At 50.4% G+C, this 23,736-nt stretch overlaps 1 protein-coding gene across 2 annotated transcripts in view; it reads left to right on the top strand.

The window, feature by feature from the left end:
* LOC119374167 (tetratricopeptide repeat protein 8) overlaps positions 1 to 23,736 on the top strand; it is a 65,396-nt gene that overhangs the window by 27,890 nt on the left and 13,770 nt on the right. The window contains exons 1-2 of one of the 2 annotated variants that reach the window (XM_037644229.2): positions 3,982 to 4,022; positions 10,372 to 10,588. In XM_037644229.2, coding sequence (XP_037500157.1) covers positions 3,994 to 4,022; positions 10,372 to 10,588 — 246 coding nt within the window. In that variant the 5' untranslated portion in view covers positions 3,982 to 3,993. Of the gene's footprint in view, positions 1 to 3,981; positions 4,023 to 10,371; positions 10,589 to 23,736 lie in introns of those variants that run through there. The other variant, XM_049420418.1, reaches the window with a different exon arrangement.

Below are 23,736 nucleotides of genomic sequence, written 5' to 3'. Positions count from 1 at the left end.
AGCGGGACGCTGACTCGTGTACCCAAGCGACGACTGCACCACGAGCACGCAACGAGTTCCACTTCAAGGCACCGGGCTGCGGCACAGACTTGTGAGACTGCCTACTCCTTTTTGTTATGTTTGCGAACCGCGTGCACGACGTCTAGTTACTGTGTTTGTAATGTGTGTCTCTCGATGAATATAACTCCCTTTTGTGTTCCGCACTGTCTCCATCTTCCTCGCGTCACACGCCTTGCGACGTGACTAACCTCGCCATCACATATCTGGCGTCCGCGAGACAGGACTGCTCTTATTCCATCTCAGAGCATCACATTGCATATGTGTGTGTGACGGTTGATGATGGAGGCAGATAAGCTGATTGCAATTGGAAAGGAGTTAGGGTTGAGCGGCTCAGCACTAAAAGAGTGGATGGACCAAGAACGCGCACGCGAAAAAGAGGCACGTGACGCTCGTCTGGCTGAACGCAATGCCGCGAAAGAAGCCGAGGCGGAGGCAGTCGCTAGATTAAAGGCAGAAAAGGAAGTCCTCGAATTGAAGTTAAGGTTGCGTGAGTTAGGTGCGACAGCAGGTAGCACAACTACTGGGCAGCTTCCCGAGGGTGTACCCGTAGGCAGCACGCAGAGCTACCAAAGTCCGCATAAGCTCATCCCAGCATTTAACGAAGGACGCGATGAGCTGGACGCGTATATACAGCGATTTGAGCGCGTCGCTACGAGCCAAGACTGGCCACAAGAGAAATGGGCTCTATCACTAAGCCTTTGCTTGACCGGAGAGGCCTTAAGTGTTGTAGGTAGGATGGCACCTGAGCATGCCATGGACTACATAACGTTGAAGAAAACCCTACTACAACGCTTCAGGTTCACAGAGGAAGGTTATCGAACCAAGTTTCGATCAGCGAAACCTGATAATGCAGAAACGGGCAGACAGTTCGCCGGACGTCTATTGGGTTATTTTGACCATTGGCAAGAAATGGCCAGGACGGACCGGACGTACGATGCTCTGCGAGACAAGATCGTCTCAGAACAGTTTCTCGTACAATGTCATGAGAAACTGGCAGTGTTTCTTAAAGAAAGGAATTGTCAAGGACTTGACCAACTAGCAGAAGCTACGGACCATTACCTGGAGGCGCAAGGGTTAGTAAACCTTGGTAAAGGAAAAGACGACAACCCGAATGAGCCGCCAGGTCAAACTCAAACGTCTGAGCGACGAGATCAAAAGGAAGGACCACGTTGCTTTCTTTGTGGTAAACGAGGTCATAAAGCTGCCGATTGCTGGACCAACACAAAGAGTCCAAGCACAAAGCCACCGTTCTGTGCAAAGTGTCACTGCACTGAGCATCAGACAGGCGACTGCCCCAAAAAGGCCAGCACTATCGAGCAGGCCTCGTGCTCGTTACAGCACGTAGATCTCACGCAAGCCGTTAAACCAGAGTCAGGGGATTTGCGCTACGTTTCCGGAAGCTTGGAACGCGGACGAGCGCAAACGCCCAGACTATACAAAAAATGTATGCCAACAGCTGAGGGTCTACTTGAAGGACATCCTGCTACAGTACTACGTGATACGGGGTGCGATGCCATTATTGTGAAGAGGTCCCTCGTATCAGACAGCAAACTGACAGGAAACACCTCATCAGTCTGTCTTCTGGACAGAACATTGCTCAAGCTGCCTGAAGCAGATGTGGAGATAATCTCACCGTTTTTCACAGGCAAGACTCGAGCTATCTGCATGGACAATCCCTTGTATGATGTTGTCCTAGGCAATGTGCAAGGCGTTCGTGATGTATCCGCTCCTGACAATGACTGGAAGAGACATATTCGTGCCTTCTATGAGTCATCCAGCGCGGAACATTACAGCAGTGCTACCAATAGATCCTTCTCCGCAGAGACCTCACCATCAGCTGCCTGTGAATCAGTTGTCTATAGAAAAGGTGCAGCAGTAAACCAACAGGCAACACGAGAGCCGAATCTGCTACCCGTAGCAGATGTCAACTACTTGGACATTAGCCCACAAGACCTCAGGGACAGGCAGAAGGATGACAGCAGCCTGCGGAAATGCTTCGAAGCAGTTCACCAAGAGTTGAAGACCAGGTTCGCCGACATCCTGTTCTTTATGAAGGAGGGAATTCTTTACCGCAAGTTCACGCTTCGTTCGAAGAGACAAGTGGAGCAGCTTGTGGTACCGAGGAGCCTCCGACGTTTTGTGATGCAACTGGCCCACGAAGGGATTCTTTCGGGCCATCAAGGGCTTAAGATAACCAAACACCGTGTGCTCGAAGAATTCTACTGGCCAGGTGTCCAGTCGGACATTACACGATTTGTTAAATCGTGCCACACGTGTCAGAGAACGGTTCTCAAAGATCTAGTTGCTCGAGTACCACTGGAATATACTCCATTTAAGAGAGTCGCCAACGATAATCTAGGACCACTATCTCGGATGTCACAGGATCCAAACAAGCGATCATTCGTTCCGTTTCAACAAAAGGCATCAACTGGCGATGTGAGCAGATTGGATTCTCTCACTCCTGACCGACGCCTGCAAGTCAAAGGTCGTCGAGAAGAACCAACAGAGTCCGCCTACGGCAGGTGGAAACACGCGACTGTATACGGGCCACGTAACTTCTGCAGTCGAGAAAGGAAGCGCGATCGTTTCGTCGAAGACTGATGAAATACGTTTTATACGCTGTGTATGTTATAGGGCGTGAAACTGTAGGGGTAGGTTACAGGAGCTGGTTGCCGTACCCATGAGCGATGTGTCTACGAAGACATAGCGTGTGGCAACAAGAGCAAAAAAAAAAAAAGTTGTTCTTTCTTTCGCTTTTTGTTACTGTGTCGTAGGACACTACACAGGTATCATGACACTTTAGTTTTGTGACTTGTTTCTATTTTTTTTTCTTCTGGTGTGTACTTTTGTGATCAAATGTGTCGAGTGTGCGGGGCTCGGAACTGCTGTGCTGTGCAGTGGTGCGTACGTGCGTGTTTCCGTCTGCGAACCAACGTGTCCCCAGTGCCTTGAAGTTCTTCTACCGGAAGAACTTTCTTAAGTGGGGGGTGATGTGATGAAGCAACTTTAAAAAAATGCGAGTGTAGCAGACGACAGCGCTGCATCCCCTAGAAGATGACGAGAATGAAGGAACATTGAAGCTCGCGCATCGAAAAAGAAGAGAAGGCGCTCGCGCAGAACGGAGCTGTTGGAACGGCGAGCCGACAAGACGAAGCGAGAGAGCCCAGGGCGAACCCGCAACTACGCGCGAGGTTCAGAAGGCCGGGTTCCTGTCTTCGAGCCGCTGACGTCCTCGGGGCACGGCGTGTCGGCGTGACCCGGCACGAGTTCTGGGTGAGGCCTCCTGCGGACATCTCAGGCATGGCGAGCGTCCTCGAGACCCCGGAGCTGCTGACCATGTCCAGCGAGCCGACGTCGATGACGGTGTGCGGCCACGCCTAGACCTGGTGATGCCTTCTGCAGCGGGACGCTGACTCGTGTACCCAAGCGACGACTGCACCACGAGCACGCAACGAGTTCCACTTCAAGGCACCGGGCTGCGGCACAGACTTGTGAGACTGCCTACTCCTTTTTGTTATGTTTGCGAACCGCGTGCACGACGTCTAGTTACTGTGTTTGTAATGTGTGTCTCTCGATGAATATAACTCCCTTTTGTGTTCCGCACTGTCTCCATCTTCCTCGCGTCACACGCCTTGCGACGTGACTAACCTCGCCATCACACTTAGCTTCCCCACGGCATGTACATTTTTCTTCTTCACTCAATCTCGCTTTATAACTACGCGCTCTAAGGCAACCGAACCTCGCTTCAAACAGTAAAGCGCTTCCACTTGAGATTTCTAACCGATCGCAAGATTTCTAACCGATCGCCAGCGCTCCCTACCGGCATCTCAAGCAAAGGGGAAAACACCACCGATCGTTGCCAGGGCAACGCGTCCGTACACACACACACACATACCCAGCCGCACACGTCCCAGCGGCGTTTCATGCCACGAGATGAGCGGCGCAGCTCCACAGGCAGACAAGTGAGTGAGCGAGCGAATGGGTGTGTGCGCGCATTCACAAGCTTCAGGCGGAAACTGTCGCGACGCAAGGTCACATGCATCGGTGCTCTGCTATCTCTCGCTATTCTTGTGAGTGGTTCATTCAGCGAGGGCGCTATAATCTGCCGCTGCCACGATAGCGACTGCCGCGTAATCGCGCACTGGCAGTGACTCGACAGTATATGTACACATGTGTAAAAGTTAGTTTGACGCGCACCGAACCGAAGACGTGGACAATGGAAGTGTACAGGACAACGCTTACACTCATACCCCAATTCTTTATTGGTAAATACACACACACACACACACACACACACACACACACACACACACACACACACACACACACACGCATATATATATATATATATATATATATATAGGTAAAGTTACGAACTCTGTATGTACTGGCAGCCGTGCTCAATATGGTCCTATGCTATATATGAATCTGTCCACGCTAATTAAATATCGCGTTATTTATATGCAGTCACTTAAAGGACATTTCTTTGCTAAAAATTATTTACATTTACGTAGATTTACAAAGTCTACGTCTTCTCAGAAATGCTACCATTATCCTTGATGCCACGATTACAATAATTAGCATTGGTTTCGCGAATAATATATTACAAGTGCCGTCGTTACATCACAATGTGAACTGTTCTATGTCAAATACAGTTGAGCACACCGGAAGAGCGTGGGGATCGCTTGTTTCAGGTCTGTATAATAAATTGATTGAACAAAATGTCAGCTAACGTTGCCATTTGAAAGAAGGCAATGTTAATGGAAAAATGACCCATACTACATATATATGGGTCATTTGTGGAGGGGATTTGGCGTCAGGTTTCGAGAAAAACATCGCTAAGGATCTCCAGAATGACAGAAATCTGGAAGCCGATTCTGAAATATATATAAAAAAACTGTGTTCCACAGTTGTGTATATTAACACAAGGTGACCGCACGGGGTTCCTCACGAAAAAAGAAAAAGAAAAAAAAATCACGCCATATCCACGGAATGAATGGTGATAAGTGGGCGAAGCTCGAGAGGGGGAGATCATCGGTAAAACCGTAACCCTCCCGTGAAAGTTCGCCCATTACATCATTAAGAAAGACGTGAGACTGTGTGCGTATGTACAAATCAACTTTTATTTTGTTCTTTTATTTTGTTCGCCTACTGTCTACAGCCACCTGCTCCATCCGGTGACTCGCGGCGAACGCGAGTGTCACTCGTCAACGTCGTCTTCTTCTACTGCATACCCTCATGAGAAGCGCGCTTTCTGGTATGCAGTAGAAGATGACGTTGAGGAGTGGTTACAAACCGGTCACAGAGGAAGGACAGACCCACGGCTTAAGAAGCTTCGCCCCTAAAAAGAAATGCTTGAGACTGCAGTCATGCCTGGGTAGCTCATGAACACACTTATTAAGAAAATAAAGAAAAAAAATATGGGACGAAGAGAGTGCATGCGCTGGCCCGACCGCGTGTTTGAGACCCCTGTTATGTGGTACACTCCTAAAAAAAAGTAGTAAGAAAGGTAGTAACTGCAGTACTTACAGCCCTCCTGACACGTTTACTACCTTTCGCTAACGTTTTCTCCTTTATAGGGGTAAATATTGTCGTTACTACTTAGCGTGTCAGGGTTAGTAGATGTTACCACTTGCGTACGTGACGGGTTAGAAAACGTTACTACCTCTATCTGCTGTGGTATGTTAGGTTGTAATCGTGACAATGTTACGAAAAAATTTGCCAAACTATGTATAATTTTCTTTATATAAAATCCGGGGCCAAAACATCACATTTAAATCTAGGTTCATGGTTAGCTCACCTGTACAACTTGTGTTATACCAAGGTATGGCTATATATATCTATTGGGTTGCTGTTAGGGTGTGATATATATATATTGTAAGCACATTTATCGTACTTCATCGTTCTCACTTGTACATAACCATCATCATCGCCATTGGGTTGGTTGCTGTTCTGAGCCGAGGCAGACATCGCGGAATAAACGCTGCTGCTGGCCCTGCCTGGTGAAGTCTTCCTGCGTCTTTCAGAGTGGTGGAGGTGGGTCAAGATCCCGACGTCCTCCTACGTTCGTGTCCCACCTGGAGCTACGATCCGGTCGCCGCTTGCGCCCGGCCACCCCCACAGCTATGCAGACAACGGAACCAACACCTAGCCCTAACCCTACCGCGCCGATGCCTGCGGCTGCCCTCCCTTCGTCCACTGTCACCAGCCCTCAGCGCGAACCACCCGTATTCGCTGGTCTCCGCGGTGACGACGTCGAGGACTGGCTCGACCTTTACAACCGTGTGGGTTCAGCCAATCGGTGGACCGAAGCGGAGAAATTGAGCTATCTCCCATTCTACCTGACCGGCGTTGCCAAAACGTGGTATTTCAACCACGAAACTGACTTCGTCGATTGGTTGACCTTTGCCACCAAGCTGCGACAAATCTTCGGATGCTCGTCAGGTCGTTCCGAAACCGCCAAACAGAAGCTGGCTACGCGGGTTCAACTTTCACACGAGACATACACTTCATATATCGAGGATGTTTTGGCCCTCTGTCGCCGTGCGAACAGCGATATGACGGAAGCCGAGCGCGTTCGCCACATCCTTAAAGGAATTGGCACGATTGCGTTCAACGCCTTGGCTGTTAACAATCCAACTACGGTTGAAAACATCATTTCCACATGCCAACGCCTTGACCAATTGCAGTCCCTCCGCCTTCAACAAGACAGCGATCCTCGCCTTATGCCTCCCTCTGATTTGAAAGCTCTTATCCGCGCCATCATCCGTGAAGAACTTCGAGACCTGGAACAGCAGCGGTCCACTGCCGTCTCAACTCCACCCGCACCGTTCGACCTGCGGAATCTTGTGAAGCAGGAGTTGGCGGCCATGACAACACCGACAGCGCCGGTCGCTCCACCATCACGCCCGCTGCCCACATACGCTGATGTGGCTCTCCACTGACCTCCATTGCAGCACTTTGCCCGTCTTCATCGTCAGTACCCACGTCAGGTGCGAGTTCTTCCCCTTTCCGAGCAGTAATCGGCTCCGATCTGACCTCTGCACAATCCACAGCATTATTGGCGCTTTTAGCTAAGCATAAGGCCTGCTTCGATAGCTGTGCCACGACACTGCCGCACACCGCATTGAAACGGATGGTTCTGGTGTTATACGCCGTCGGCCTTATCGTGTCTCACAATCGGAAAGAAAAGTCATTGAAGAACAAGTTGATGATATGCTATCACGCAAGATAATACGGCCATCTTCCAGTTCCTGGGCTTCTCCGGTCGTCTTAGTGAAGAAAAAAGATGGCTCCGTTCGTTTCTGCGTTGATTATCGAGCGCTAAATAAGATCACGCGCAAGGATGTATATCCTATGCCTCGAATAGATGACGCCTTGGACACACTACAAGGAGCGCAGTATTTTTCCAGCCTTGACCTACGATCGGGGTATTGGCAAATCCCTATGAATGAGGCTGACAAAGAGAAAACCGCCTTTGCTACGCCGGATGGGCTCTACGAATTTAACGTAATGCCATTTGGCCTGTGCAACGCTCCGGCAACATTTGAGCGCATGATAGATGCTGTTCTTCGTGGCCTAAAATGGAAGACCTGCCTCTGTTATTTAGATGATATTGTTGTGTTTTCATCTACCTTTGCCCAACACCTTCAACGATTAGACGAGGTACTTCAGTGCCTTTCAAACGCTGGCCTTCAGATAAATACCAAAAAGTGCATGTTTGCCAGCAAAAGTATAAAAGTCCTCGGTCACGTCGTTTCCAAAGACGGAGTCCGGCCAGATCCCGACAAGATAGCCGCTGTATTGCAGTTTCCTCGGCCTTCCACCCAAAAGACGTTGCGCAGTTTTCTTGGCCTGGCGTCATACTTTCGCCGCTTTATACGCAACTTCGCGACTATAGCGGCTCCCCTAAATAAGCTATTAGTCGCTGGTGCTCCTTTCGCTTGGTCCGAAGACTGCGAGATCGCATTTGAGGTCCTTAAAGAACGCCTGACTTCCGGACCAGTGCTTCGCCACTTTGACGAGAGCGCGCCTACTATCCTCCACACTGACGCAAGTGCGCAAGGTATTGGAGCAGTACTTTTGCAGCGTGATGCCGCCTCTAAAGAGCAGGTTGTGGCATACGCCAGCCGGACTCTGTCGACAGCGGAGAGGAACTACACGATCACGGAGCAGGAATGCCTGGCTATTGTCTGGTCGATACAGAAATTCCGCCCGTACCTCTACGGTCGGCACTTCACTATCGTCACAGACCATCACGCACTGTGTTGGTTGTCCTCGATGAAGAATATGTCAGGACGTCTAGGGCGCTGGGTCCTGCGCTTGCAAGAGTATGACTTTACCATCACATATAAGTCTGGCAAATGTCATCATGATGCCGACGCGCTGTCCCGATGCCCACTTTCACTCTCTCTTCACAATACGTCCTCCGCATCGCCTCCTGAGAGCTCCGACATCCCGCCTGCCTCACCACACCTGTCGATCACCTCACTGGACCAAATTCAACCTTCTTCGCAAGCCGGTTTCCGTTCACTTCAGCGGGCCGACTCCTACTGTCGAACTTTCCTTGACTACCTTCGCGGCATCACTAAACCACCTAACAGCCGCTTGAGACGCCAGCTTAGACAATTCCGCCTCGACGACGGTGTGCTCGAACGCTATATTTATCATCCCACGGGTAACAAGTGGGTGCCGGTCCTTCCCCGCTGCCTTCGTCTTCGCGTTTTAGAAGCATTTCACGATGACATTGCTGCTGGTCATCTAGGTTTTCGCAAGACCTACGACCGCATCAGGACCCGCTGTTTCTGGCCCGGCTTGTCCACGTCGGTAGCCAAATACGTGGGCTCGTGCGCGTCATGTCAGCACCGTAAGCGGTCCACGTCCCCACCCGCCGGTTTCCTGCAGCCTCTTCCCTGTCCGACAACACCTTTTGAATTTGTCGGAATAGACTTGTATGGTCCCTTGCCGTTGACGTCTAACGGTCACCGTTGGATCGTCACTGCAGTCGATCATTTGACAAGATACGCCGAGACTGCGTCTCTTCGATCCGGTACTGCTACAGAAGTCGCCGACTTTTTCTTGCAGTCCATCGTCTTGCGCCATGGAGCTCCTCGCGTTCTTCTGAGTGACCGGGGCAAGGCCTTCATTTCGCACGTCCTCGAGGAAGTCCTACGGGCCTGTAGAACGACGCATAAAACCACTTCTACGTACCACCCACAGACGAACGGTCTTACTGAGCGCTTTCACCGAACGCTCTCTGACATGATCTCCATGTACCTACGTCCAGATCACAAAAACTGGGACAATATTTTGCCATTTGTCACCTTCGCATATAATACCGCGACACAAAGATCTACCGGCTACAGCCCTTTCTTCCTTGTGTATGGACGACCTGCATCATCAGTCTTCGACACGGCATTCTTCTTTGGCCCAGCTCCGTCCAGTACTCCTCTACCAGAAGAGTTCGCAGCTCGAGTCGCGCAATGCCGTGAAATTGCTCGGCGCAACACGGAAGCCACTCAAGAAGAACGAAAACGTCGCTGCGATAGCAAAAGACGCGACGTGACATTTCATTCCGGAGATAAGGTCTTACTATGGACCCCGACTCGAGCGTCAGGGCTCTGCGAGAAATTTCTTCACCGGTACGTTGGCCCATACACCGTTCTACGACGAACTTCCCCAGTGAACTATCTCGTCACCCCGCTTCAGTCCGTCACTGACCACCGTCGTCGCAGCACAGAAATTGTTCACGTGTCACGCATGAAGCCTTTCATTACTCGTTCAGCTGATCTTTGATTTGCGGCCAGGCTGGCCGCTTCGAAGAGGGGGGGAAATTAGTGTAAGCACATTTATCGTACTTCATCGTTCTCACTTGTACATAACCATCATCATCGCCATTGGGTTGGTTGCTGTTCTGAGCCGAGGCAGACATCGCGGAATAAACGCTGCTGCTGGCCCTGCCTGGTGAAGTCTTCCTGCGTCTTTCAATATATATATATATATATATATATATATATATATATATATATATATCAGGGTAATCACATGGACAGACATTACCATACGGTTTAATTTTTTTTATTTAAGTTTGGTTTGCCAGGGTTGTAAAGTTACGAACTTTGTATCAATATTTCCCTGTAGGTAGTAACTGTAAGCAGTAATTGTCACGGTAGTAAAGTTACCAACATGACACTTACTACCTTTCCATTCTACATCAATAGTACATGTTGTGAACAGCACTTACTATCTCAAAGTTAGTTACTACCGCTACTTTTTTTTTTTAAGACTACATATCTGTAACCGCGTGCGCAGGCCGGGCATCGCAGCGCCGGGCATGGCTCTCGTGCAGCGGGCGCTGAGTCTCTACCGCCGGCGCCACTTCACCGAGTGCGCCGAGCTGTGCGAGCAGGACTCCTCGAGCAAGCAGCTCCAGTGGCTCGGCATGCTCGCCCTGACGCAGCACGCGTGGCTCGACGAGCTCGAGCTCGAAGGGCTGCAGTCCCTCGCCGAGGAGTTGCTCGACAACCAGGTCCCAACACTTTACTATTTATTCTTGGCAATATATCGATAGAGATATAATGAATGCAATGTATGCATGGATTGATGGCAGCGACTAAAGTGACGAGTTGGGCGTGTTGATACATAAATTTAAAATTGACATTTCAAATTACATTTTTATTCTCAAACACGAGCTACCAGGCACAAGCATACAGACACTTTAGTAGAGTATAAGTGTAATAATGATGTGTTTAAAGGGAGATTAAAGAGCAAAACGATTTTTCTCATAATAGTAAAGTACTCTTTCACGACGCCAAAAACACCACGTTTTCTGCGAGAAGACGCATAGTAAGCGAGAGAACGCGCAAAAAGAAAATGTGGGTGGCGACACCACCTTGAAGTTTCCGCACCATTCGCCGTGACGTCAGACATTTTGACGGCACCTACTAGGGCCTACGTAGTTCCTAATCGGTAAAAATGAAGTACATTGTCCTCTGGGGGGGGGGGGGGGCACAGACTTAATATACCAAGTTTGGGGTAATTTTGTCCAGCCAATGGCGCCAAAATAAGATAAATGCACTTTGAAATCCGTGACGTCACGCGGGGAGATTTCGGCGCGAAATTTAAAAATGAAACTTTGAACTTGATTTTCTCCTCTATTAATAAACATATGATGGCGAAATTAACGACATTACAATTCTCAGAGGACAATTTATCGATCTAAACCGATTCATTGTTTGTCTTTAGTGTCCCTTTAAAGGGGCCCTTCAAGGCTTTTCCAAGTAGCCATCGAATGGCTGCAATAAAAGAGCTTATTGCATCACGAATCGACTGCCGCTAAAATTTTTAGAATCCGTCAAGTGTTAGCGGAGTTACAGGGATTTGCCGCACTCTTCAAGCACTTTTTCTCTCTTTTCGTAGCAGCGAGCGAGCTGAAAGCTACGCAGCGAGGGGAGGGGGGGGGGGAATGACAGGGGCCGAGTAGATGCGTTCGTTCGTCAGCGCGCGTCATGACGTTGAGCACTTTCTTTTCTTCCTTTATTTTTTTTTCTTCGAACGCCCGGCTTACTTTCAGAGCGCGCGCGCGGCCACGTGGCTTCATCCCACTGCGGCCGCGGTAACTATATGCAGCTCACGATGCTCAAATCAGCCAATGGCCGTGGACTTTGGGTTTACGGCGCGGTCAGTCGGGTTTATGACATCATTTGTAGAGAGAAGAGCGAGCGATTTCTAGCTGACTTCGATAATTAATCGTAAATTCCAGGTCGCATGCTGCGCTATATTATTTGGCTCGCGTGTTCTCAGGAGCCTCGCCTGCCGATCGGCAGCGCTTTCCGAACATGCTGAATAAGTGTGGCAGGGCAACTTTAAATATTTCTTTTTTTCTTTTCGGTTGCATGAGCGAATCGCATATGTTAGCGCCTCTCACCACTAACGCTGAGCCATTGTCTAAGTTTGAGTAAAAAATTAAAAAAAAAAATCTCCTAGCAGGTTAATATTACCAATGCTATCAATCGTGTACACCAGCATGTACTTGTACCTTGTGTATGTAGTCGTGTATACAGCGTACAATGTTTTATTTGCTATTTTGTATGCAGTTGCATTGGATGTATATATTACTATTATGTAGTGTATTGTCTATGTGTAAAGTGCAAAGTTCATGTTACTCTTTTTTTGTTAAGATGTATTGTTTGATGGTTACGGGATGAGTGTTCTTATAGGATCTGAACATAGTGCCCACCCGCTATATATGGTGCAGTATAGGGACTGGCAGTATTGTAAATATATAAATAAACGAAAATTCTGAAGAACTGCAGCTTATTAAACACACGGACGGAACAAAAGCGACGAGGACGAGCGCTGAACTTGCAACAACTGTTATCGGGAGAATTACACGTGTACACATATGCGCTCCGACACAGACGTCATCAACTACACGTGCGTAGGTACGCCTGGCTCTTTATCTGACAATTGTGTGGATGGCACGCGCGCACACCCCTCCCCGAGATAGGAAATACGTTCTGCTTCCTCAATTTCTCAAGTATATAATGCGCGTTTTTAACTCGGCAGCGTTAAAGAGCTCGTCTCGCAGAAATTCCGGTGTCGGCATCGGTGTCGTTGGATGTGAGCGAAAAATCAGCGTTGTCCGTGAGCGAAAAGCGGATAAAGAATGAAATAATAAAAAATGCGGCCAGCTCCACTTCGCGAACACTGTCGAAACAGCGAGGCTGATGCCCCCCCCCCCCTTTCGCCAGACTCACCCTCACCAATCTTTGCGCGTCTCTCATTGGCTCACTCTTTCCGCTGAGCATCAATAGTCCATCATGGCGCGCCGTTCATTGATTCACTCCTTCCACCGAGCCTCACCCGTGCCCACCTTTTCGCGCCTCTCGCTGATGCGCCTTTCCACCGAGCTTCGCCCTTCGCAGCCTTTCCCTTTCCTATCGAGTTCCACTCTCTCCACACAGCAAGCTAGGCCAGGCAACCAGCGCTACGCCATCAACGGACGGGGAAGCTTCGACTAAGAACAGGTTCGCTGTTAAAAATATTCGGTTCGAGTGGGACCAGGGATTCGAACCTGCGACCCCTCGCTCCGCGGTGCGGCGCGATGCGTTTAGCCGCTCGGCCACCACGCGTACATCCTCGAGCATACTTACGGCGAGCTATTTATATACACCATTTACCGTTGGTGGTACGCACATCTCGGAGGTGCTTCAGCGTGGCAGAGACTTGAATATATACCACCCGCGAGATGGCGCAAAGGGGCCCACAGGCGGCGCTCGCCCAGCCATGTTTCATCGCGCCGCATGCATGGATATAGGAGCCGGTGGGCGTCCGCACTTTTGCTTTCCTCGCGGCACGGTTTACGTGTTCACCAAGAAGCGAAGCTAGGCTAGCGATTGGGAAGGCGATACGAACACGGTCCGATTACGCTGTCGCGTTCTGCTCTTGAAAGCGAAGCTCAAGCCCCCTGCAAGTTTTTGATCTTCTTAGTGACGTAAGTGTTGTTTAGGTCACATGAGTAATCCTGGCAGGTTATACGATGGCTAGTCATTAAACCATCAAAACGTTTTCCTTCACGCGCATTTTTCACGTTTTTGGCATGCTCTCTTAACATATATCGTTGACGCATCACAGCGGATAGCCAGCATTATGGCAGTCATTTGCCAATGTTTAGCCAACATATCCCATCTCGTTAACAAATCATTAAAGGCTTCTTGGAAACTTATGATCGGTGCTACGAAGGGTCAAAGGCGTGAACCTACATAGAAGTTGAAAAACTCAGTTCATGGCGACCTCGATGACACGTGGTATGATGGGTAACATTTAAAGTGACACTATATAGAAACTAAACCTGTTTGAAGTGGGCTTATTATTCTGTCAAGACGGCGCTTGCTTCGCGGAAAAATGAGTAGTTAGTGAAACGCGACGTGCGCACATGGATGTCGAAGTACCGTACATTTCGGGCCAGGAACATCCATTCGCAAAAAAAAGAAAGCAAGAAAAAAAGGTATTCAGAATCTCTGAACTTAGTAATTTCACGGAAGCAACAGCCATCGATCGTGGCTGACTCTCATTGTCAGTCGGGCTACCGGCGAGATTATTAACCTCACCTTAATTGTGCTTATAGCGAGATCGTTGAACAGGTAATGTCGCTGGCCTCCAGCGACAATCCCTGTTCAGTGATTTCTCCATCAATTCAAGCATCCATCTTCCCCTGAACGTCTGTCTTGTTTGTACTTGTGTAAACAGATCAGATGTGACGTCACGGAAACAGCTTCTCGCTGCGCTGGTCACCCAAAACATGGCTGCCACGGTCAGAGGCATGCGCACCGGGCAAAGGATTGGTTGCCCCCTTTCCCCGGTTGCGCACCAAAGGCAGCTATAGGATAGTTGTTGGAAGCACGTGAACGCTTCATTTTCATTTTGGCATCCATTGCAAAGCTTCTATTCTTTCAGACTTGACAGGGGAGGAGGGTGGGGGGAGGGGGCTGCAGTGAAAGTGCGGCTATTACGGCCACCCCTTCACCCAGTGGCGTAACAACTTGTTTGCGGGCGGGGTGTTTGCCAGTGGCAAGCGATGCAAAGCGATGTACGCCCCTTGTTTCTCTTCCAAGCTCTTCCGGTCGAGCACTTGCTTCCGGTTTTCCGAATATGCAGAGTACTTGTTTAAGAAAATAAAACTGGTACGAAATCGACGATTCTGGTTCAGAGAGAGAGAGAGAGAAATGTAATGCGGAAAGGCAGGGAGGTTAACCACAAAAGATATCTGGTTTGCTACCCTGCACTGGGGAAGGGGTCAGAATAATTAACGGAAATTAACTGAATCGGTTCATTGCCAGAGCAGACGATGTTCTTGTGAGCGAGAGAGGATAAAACGTTTATCTGATGTTCTGTGAGAAGATCGGTGAGTAAGATCCTTAGTCCGGGATCCCATTGGCGCGGGCCGCTCCTCGCTCGTTTCACGAGGGCCTCTTGGGTCTTCGGATCCGAGCTGGACAGAGCTGCCTCCCACCCTTTTACGTTTAGTTTTGTCCTGGGTTGCATCGCTGGATAGTGTGGACATTCCCATAACATGTGGTCAGGTGTGCTCCGGGGGCGGAAGTTTCCGTCTTTTGAGTCTTTGGTGTTGTAGGATTTCTGTATATGTGAGAAGCGGGTCCATACGCATAGCCGAGGGTAGGTGCGATCTTGCGACTGGTATTGGTGCGGCACCTGGCGGAGAAGATCTCAACCACGCGCTCCTTTCTACGTGGCCTCTGAGATCCGCTTCGGCTGCGCGCGAAACACAAGCGTAATCCAAGGAGTACTGACACGAATTTTAAATATTTTCGGATTGTTGCTCCAAATAAAAAATAAAACGTATGGCAGCTCCACTACTGTGAAAACTGAGAAAGCAGGATCATCCAGCGATTCCCGTTCGTAGAGCTCCCACTGCTCCGTTTACCAAAGCGTCGATGACGCCAATGTTCGAGGTAAGCATGTGGGGTTTCCCCGGCACGGTTATAATCTTCTTAGGGAGATTCGCGAACTCGGTGTGCGACATGTCCGCTACTATTTTGCTGCGCTAAGAATTCCTGCCTGTTACGGCAGTTGAGATACGCGTCGTCTGCAGCGAGTTTCGTCAGATTGTTTCCCCCATCGAATGTAGCGACGCAGAGCCGGCGAAGCGTAGGGGGAAGGGCGTTCGCTCGTTTGGCCAGGCGGTGGCGCCCTCTTTTGTGCGACCCCGGAGCCAGCCGCAGGTTCCGGAACGTTTTTAGCGATCTTAAGTTAATTATTACGATTACTTCTTGGTTATCTCTGTTGGTAATATTATTTTCAACCTTGTTCGTTTATTTCAACCCGGTTTTGAGCATTGCTAGCCTTGTTTTAGGTCTGTATTGACCGCTTGATTTTGAGCGTGATCACGCCTCATGAGATCTACGAATAGACGACAAGCCGGGCCCCTTAAGTGTTACGCACTTAAAAAAAAAGAATAAAAAACCAGGAGGGAGGGGCCCTGGGACACTGGCCGTGTCCGTCTTCAGAACGGAAGGCGTTGAAAGCTTGTTGCGTTTTTTAAAGGACAACCGAGCTTAGATACTTTATTAAACAGTGTCGGAATATACTCCATTTTTATTGCGATAGCAATTACATGGACACTCTCGGCGGATTTTTGCCGTCACCGTCATGTCCCGGATATGTATGTGTATGTATATATACATAAACGCCACAAATAAAAATAATTCAGAAGAAATAAATTCCGAAGCGCGCGACCGGGTAATCCAACCTGCGACCCCTCGCTCCGCAGCGCGCTGCCTTAGACAATTACGCCATGCGTCATTCGTTCTCCAGGATACTAACGGCAGAATACAAACGCACGCGGCGTCGGATGCCTTCAGGTGGTATGCGAGGGATTATTGGTCAGCTGCCAGCTCGTAAAAAAGATCAGGTGCTTCGTGACGCCAGCAGGCAGAAAAAGAGTGTTCCACACTCGCCGTCATGGCTACTAGCGACGCTGGCTAACACTCCTTGGCTTAAATGCACATATATACCCCATAAAGTGGACGGGAGGATGACCACCGCCGCAGCTCAATGGTAGAGCATCGGACGCGTTATTCGAAGGTCGCAGATTCGGTCCCTGCCGGGGCAAGTTATCTTTTCGTCCACTTTACTATCTTCACATTTACATCATAATTATTACATATATAAAGATGTTTATTGGCGGACACTCGGCGAAGATGAACGACAGCGACAGTCAAGGCGGGGCCGACTCTGCGCGAGCTGCGCTCTGTCCGAAGAGGGCAACCCACTAGAAGGGGCCGGAGAGGACGACCCACTTCAGAGTTCCAATAAGCTTCGCTACAATTACTCCGGGGGCGAAAAGGGAGCCGCCTGGCGACCTAACAACTTGTCACAATGAGCGGGTCATGGTACGCCTTGAGGCGCTCCACGTTTACAATGTCGCGCCCTCGACGGCGCATGTCTGAGGATGGATCGATTGGCTCTATCAGATAGTTTACAGGGGATGTGCGTTCAACAACACGGTAGGGGCCTTCGTATTTCGGCATTTTGAAGAGAGGCCAGGTGCAGTGGTAGGGATCGAGAGCCATACGAGCGCTCCAGGGAGGAACGTCGGCTCAGAAGTGATTCTGTCACCGCTAATGCTCCTCTGCCGCTCTTGGTCATGCGTATAGTGAAGGTCTTGGCAAGTTCGCGACATTCTTCAGCAAGTCGGGCGGTAGCAGAAATCGGCGCACACTCAGACCGATCCGGCTTGTATGGAAGGATTGTGTCGATTGTGTGCCAGGGGTGCCTGCCATACAATAAGAAAAAGGGAGAAAAACCAGTGGTGCTCTGAGCGGCGGTATTGTAGGCGTAGGTGACGAAGGGCAGAATGGCATCCCAGTTGGTGTGATCGGCGGCTACGTACATGGAGAGCATGTCGCCGAGCGTACGGTTAAAGCGTTCGGTGAGGCCATTCGTCTGCGGGTGGTAAGCAGTAGTTTTGCGGTGAACAACGTTGCACTCTTTGAGAATGGCTTCGACGACTTCCGACAAGAAGACACGGCCTCTATCGCTGAGTAGCTCCTGAGGTGGACCGTGACATAGCATGAATCGGTGGAGCAGGAAGGAGGCCACATCGCGCGCTGTAGCCGCTGGGAGGGCGGCAGTTTCGGCGTATCGCGTGAGGTGGTCTACAGCGACGATGGCCCAGCGGTTACCAGCAGACGTCAGAGGAAGTGGTCCATACAAATCGATGCCAACACGCCCAAACGGCCGGTCAGGGCAAGGTAGAGGTTGCAGACCTGCCGGCGACAGGTGCGTTGAAGTTTTGCGGCGCTGACAATCGATGCAGGAGCGAACGAACTTCTGCACGTAGCGGTACATCCCTCGCCAAAAGTACCGTTGGCGGATGCGGTGGTAAGTTTTCGATACCCCAGAATGCGCACACTGCGGATCAGCGTGGAACGATTCGCATATGTCAGAACGCAGACTTCGGGGTATTACTAGTAGCCACTGGCGGCCGTCGCCGCTGTAATTGCGTCGGTGGAGGAGGTCGTCGCGAACGGCGAAATGGTGGGCTTGACGACGCAACGCGCGAGTGGATGGTGTGTTGCCGATGGATCCGTCAGCAAGTCCATCAGTGAGGCAATCCAGCGATCCTTGCGCTGTTCGGTAGCGATTGTCTGAATGTCGATGGAAGAAACGGCAAGGGGAGACACTGAGCCGTGGGCATTGTCGTCAGGCAAGGGAGAGCGCGACAGGGCGTCGGCGTCAGCATGCTGGCGTCCGTTGCGGTACAGTACGCGGATGTCGTAGTCTTGCAGGCGAAGTGCCCAACGGGCGAGACGGCCCGAGGGATCTTTCAATGACGACAACCAGCACAGCGCATGATGGTCGGTGACGACATCAAACGGGCGACCATAGAAATAAGGTCGGAACTTCGTAAGGGCCCAGATGATGGCCAGGCATTCTTTCTCCGTGACGGTGTAATTGGTCTCGGCTTTAGTAAGCGTGCGACTTGCATATGCCACGACATATTCCGGGAACCCACGTTTGCGCTGTGCAAGGACAGCGCCGAGGCCAACACCGCTGGCGTCCGTGTGTACCTCTGTAGGGGCCGTAGGGTCGTAGTGGCGTAGTATCGGAGGAGACGTCAACAAACGACGAAGCTTCGCGAAAGCGGCGTCGCACTCTGACGACCACGTATTGAGAGGCCCGTTGCTGCCAAGGAGCTTTGTCAGCGGCGATATGATAGTCGCGAAGTTTCGTATGAAGCGTCGAAAGTAGGAGCATAGTCCTACAAAACTGCGCAGTTCTTTGACGGACGTAGGTTTGGGGTACTCTGTCACGGCCCGAAGCTTGGCTGGATCGGGTAGAATTCCGTCCTTGGACACGACGTAGCCTAGTATTGTCAGCTGCCGTGCTGCAAATCGGCACTTCTTTAGGTTCAGTTGTAGCCCGGCGTCGCTCAAACGCGTCAAAACAAGTCTGAGACGTTGAAGATGCGTGGAGAAGTCCGGGGCGAAAACGACGACGTCGTCGAGGTAGCACAGGCACGTGTGCCATTTCAAGTTGCGCAGAACGGAATCCATCATGCGCTCAAAGGTCGCGGGCGCATTACACAGCCCAAACGGCATGACGTTGAATTCGTACAAGCCGTCGGGTGTGACAAACGCTGTCTTCGGTCGAGCGCACGGTGTAAGATATACACCGTGGTCGAGCGTCAACAGCCATGGGGACTTGCCAGTACCCTGAGCGTAAATCGAGCGACGAAAAGAATTCTGCTCCTTGCAGGCTGTCAATGGCGTCGTCTATTCGAGGGAGGGGATATACGTCCTTACGGGTGATCTTATTGAGTCGGCGGTAGTCCACGCAGAACCGCACAGAGCCGTCCTTCTTCGCAACGAGAACGACAGGGGACGCCCACGGGCTGTTTGAGGGTCGAATAACATCGCGGGGAAGCATGTCTTCGACTTGCTCGGTAATTACACGACGCTCTGCTGGAGATACGCGATATGGACGTTGCCGCAGCGGTGGTTGGGCGCCAGTGTCGATGTGATGCGTGACAGCAGACGTGCGGCCAAGAGAAGTTTGCGCGACATCGAACGAAGAACTAAATTCTTCCAACAGGCAGAGAAGCTGGGAACGCTGGACCGACGTAAGGTTGTCAGCAATTGAGGAAGCAAATACATCAGCGGGTGACGAGTCAGATGTGGAAACAGCACTGAGCGTACGGGAGCTCGCACAGTGCGTGTCACCCGGTGCGTCCATAACTTGTGCGTCTTCGAGGGCTTCCGCTCGGCCGAGACATTCCCCTCGCACCAACCTAACAATGTACGGGGATGGGTTCGTAACGAAAATATCGGTGTCGCCCTGAGTGACTTGCACGGTCGCAAATGGCACCAGCAAACCTTTCCTGGTGAAAACGCGGTCAGAGGGGGAAAGAAGTGCGACGGTGTCGGAGAGACCGGTGCAATAGACGGACACAGCCGTTGACGAGTTTGCAGGAACTGTGGTGTCGTCTTTGACGAGTACTTTGGTCGCAGCCGATGGACTGTTCGCCGGCGTCAAATTGGAGAATGGTGAGAGCTCTATTTCGGCTGGTGCGCAACGAATTACGGCGTCGTGGCGAGCGAGAAAATCCCAACCCAGGATGACGTCGTGAGAGCATGAAGAAATTATGATGAATTCGACTGCGTACAGAGCGTCCTGAATGATGACACGGGCGTTACACACCGCTGTCGGGTGAATGCTTTGGGCGCTGGCTGTACGGAGGGAGAGCCCGGAAAGCGGCGTCGTCACTTTTCGTAGTAGTCGGCTAAATTTAGCGTCCATAACGGATACGGCAGCTCCAGTGTCCACAAGGGCCAATGTGCGCACGCCATCTACAAACACGTCTACTACGTTCGATGGGCTTTGCTGAGGGCTTTGGCAGTTCGATAGCGTCGCAGCCCTTGCCTCTTGGACTGCGACGACTAGTTTTCCTGTTCTCGGGCGACCGGACGAGGCCGCATCGGTGACAGTGAGCGGCGTCTTGGGGATGCGAGAGGTACTGGGATCGATACCCAGCACCTCCACCAAATTATAAAGATGTTTATTGGCGGACACTCGGCGAAGATGAACGACAGCGACAGTCAAGGCGGGGCCGACTCTGCGCGAGCTGCGCTCTGTCCGAAGAGGGCAACCCACTAGAAGGGGCCGGAGAGGACGACCCACTTCAGAGTTCCAATAAGCTTCGCTACACATATAACATCCCCTATACTTTCCTTGGCTGTCTTGTCTGTTAGTTCTAATTATTGTTTTGTCTGTCAAAGAAAAACGAGCCCTTAAAATTCCCCTTCTTACGATATATCGAACTGATTCCTGTTACTATATAGCAAGTTCGATATATGCGGGTTCGACTGCATTTGGTTTTTAGTGCACCGCCGAGAGTGAGAGAGTGAAAATTTATTCAAGGGAAATGGGAAAGGGGGATCTTGGAGCTTCTATGGCTGGGGCCCTACGTCCAGGGCTCCACTGGCCTTAGCTGCCCGCCGGACGTGATTCAGGAGCGCTCTGCACTCCCGGGTCCGAGCTGGCGAGTTGTGCCTCCCACTGCTCCGTACTAGGTATTAGAGGTTTGCCGAGAAAATTGGCTAAATCACTTGGTTTATGATCGCATCCCCACGAGATGTGATACAGAGTTGGTCTACCGCCGCACCACGGACATACGGCCGGGTAAAGCGTTGGATGTATCGCGTGTAATTTAAGTAGATGCGGGAATACGTCCGTCTGAATTTTTCGAAGTTCAGCGGCCTCTTCCCCATTGAGGGATCTGTGCACCACATTTTTGTCGCGTGAAGCGCTGGTGAGCAAGAATCTCCCTAGGTAGAATTGGTACGGTCAACGAAATAGAAATAGAAATAGAAACGAAATTCTCCGCTCGGTTACAAAATGCGCGAGCTAGAGCGTCCGCTCTTTCATTGCCCTCGAGCCCTGGCATTGGCCCTGCGTGCCCTGCACCAGATCAACCGATAGTGGCGAGTGAGTTGAATCCCTAGAGCGAACCTCCTTGCGGTGAACAAGCGTCTGACGTGTATGTAGCCCAAGGTCCTCGTATCTTGAAGCTCTCTCAGCGCGGAGCTCGCCGAAATTTTCAAGGTAGTGATATGTTTATCTTCTTTCCACCCGCAACATCACAATGTCTAGGATAAAGGTCGTGCGCAGCGGTCATAATGCTCCTGAAGCAGCTTCATAAAAAGAAAGTCGAATAGTACTTAGAGATAAGGTCCTAACGAAATCGACAGATGTGGCAATCACGTTTCTCTGGGATGTGTTGAGTGGTATTTGGAAGATGACGAGCATTTGTGTTGGCTTCAAATAAATGGTGTCGAAGCGTCGTAGGTTGTTGTTTTATAGTTGCTCGGTAGTGTACAGTGCATTACTCCAGACAGTAATTGCGTCTAGCGTTTGTATAAGTTACACTGACGCAATTTATAAGTATTTAGTTTATAAGTGTCTCTTCCGCTTGCGTGTACAGGTTCAATAAACTTTCCTTTGTGACCCCTTCTAACCGCTCTCCCATGGTAGAGTAATCGTTCACGTTTATTTCCAAACACAGTCGTTTGTGCAAGGCCGGGACAGCTGCATGAAGCTCTCCCAGAGTGCAAGTTACTCTAAAAAGATTAAGGAAGCGGCGGAGCTGGTGTCGTTGCCCTCCTCTTTTCCCTCCTTCTGATCCTCACTTACATTTCCCGCCCCTTGCCATACTATACTATACTATACTATACTATACTATACTATACTATACTATACTATACTATACTATACTATACTATACAAGACAGCTCCACTAACGTGAAACCTGGGGACGTGCGAATAACCGGTGCTTCCGAGTAGCGCGCGTTCTCGCGAGCTTTTCCTGAGCGAACGCGCCGACTTATTTGCCACTTGCTTTACCGTGACGGGCCACGACTGGAGACACCGTGACGGGCTGCGACGACAGGAGACGCCGACAGCCCGAGCGCATTACGGTGCCTTGATGCGCGTTTTTTTGCGCGTGGGCGCACACATCGAGGCACACTAGAGCGCATAAGGCGCAACTAGAAGTTCACACATTTGTTTCAAAACACTATGCCTGCACCATAATTCGAGAAATCGCAAGCTCTTTAACATAAAGCAAAGACTTTATGAACAAGTTTAACTCCATCCAGCCTTACCATTCACACAGCATGAGAAAGCAACCTACAAAGGATGTTTTCAAAGTTCTCGACGAATATGTAGCCTTGGCATTGTCGTGAGTCAGAGCCGTCACAAGATGAACACGGCTAAAACGTGAAGGCCTGCCTATTCGAGGCGTCAGTTTGTTTTGATCTCCTTAACTCCTTGGGCCCCGTGGTGTCTATTAAAAAGCGCGAGAACGAAAATTCCACTATATTTCAACAAGCTAAAGCTTGTTGAAATCGGAAGGAATCGAAAGATGATTTGGCCCAATGTCGCCATAATACGAAAAATACACTCTGAAAGCTCGTGACGTCACGCGCGGATATTTCAGAGCGAAATTTAAAAATGAGACTTTGACCTTGATTTTCGCCTCCCTTAATAGATATGATGGTGAAATTAACGATATTGCAGTTCTAAGAGTACGATTTACCAATCTAAATCGATCCATTGTTTCAGTTTAGTGTCCCTTTAATAATGATAATAACAAAAGAGATATGGGGCGAAGACAGCCTTGTGCGGGCCGGGCCGCTAGCGAGACGTCCGCAGTCCGCATGCGGCCCGCGTGTTTGGGAACACGGCTTTAAAGGGGTCATGAAGCACCTCTTGAGCTTGTTGAAAAAACACATCCTGCGGAAAGCTGACACGGCTATGAACTGTTCTGCAAAATATTACAGTCGTGCGCGCCGCGTAAAGGCCACAAGCGGAGCGCGAAGTTGCCGTTTCCTCAGGCGCCCTCTTTTCAAAAAGAGGCCGGTTCTCACTCTCGTCGGTGGGCGGGGCGTCTGCACGTTGACGTCGCGGATCTGCCAGTTTACGTCGCAAGAGATATAGCATGCTTATTGGCCGATAGCCGGATGAGATGAGCTTCTTGCCACGGGGTGCCGCCACTTGCCCGCGCCGCACTCCTCAGTCTGCTAAATTTACACGGTAGCCGCACTTGCGCATGCGAATCACAGCGGGAGAGCGATCGCGTTTCGTGACGCGCGC

Source organism: Rhipicephalus sanguineus, chromosome 11 (assembly GCF_013339695.2).
Source record: "Rhipicephalus sanguineus isolate Rsan-2018 chromosome 11, BIME_Rsan_1.4, whole genome shotgun sequence".
NCBI classification, from domain to species: domain Eukaryota; kingdom Metazoa; phylum Arthropoda; class Arachnida; order Ixodida; family Ixodidae; genus Rhipicephalus; species Rhipicephalus sanguineus.
Note: the sequence above shows the minus strand (reverse complement) of the source record. Positions and strands in the feature narration are given on the sequence as shown.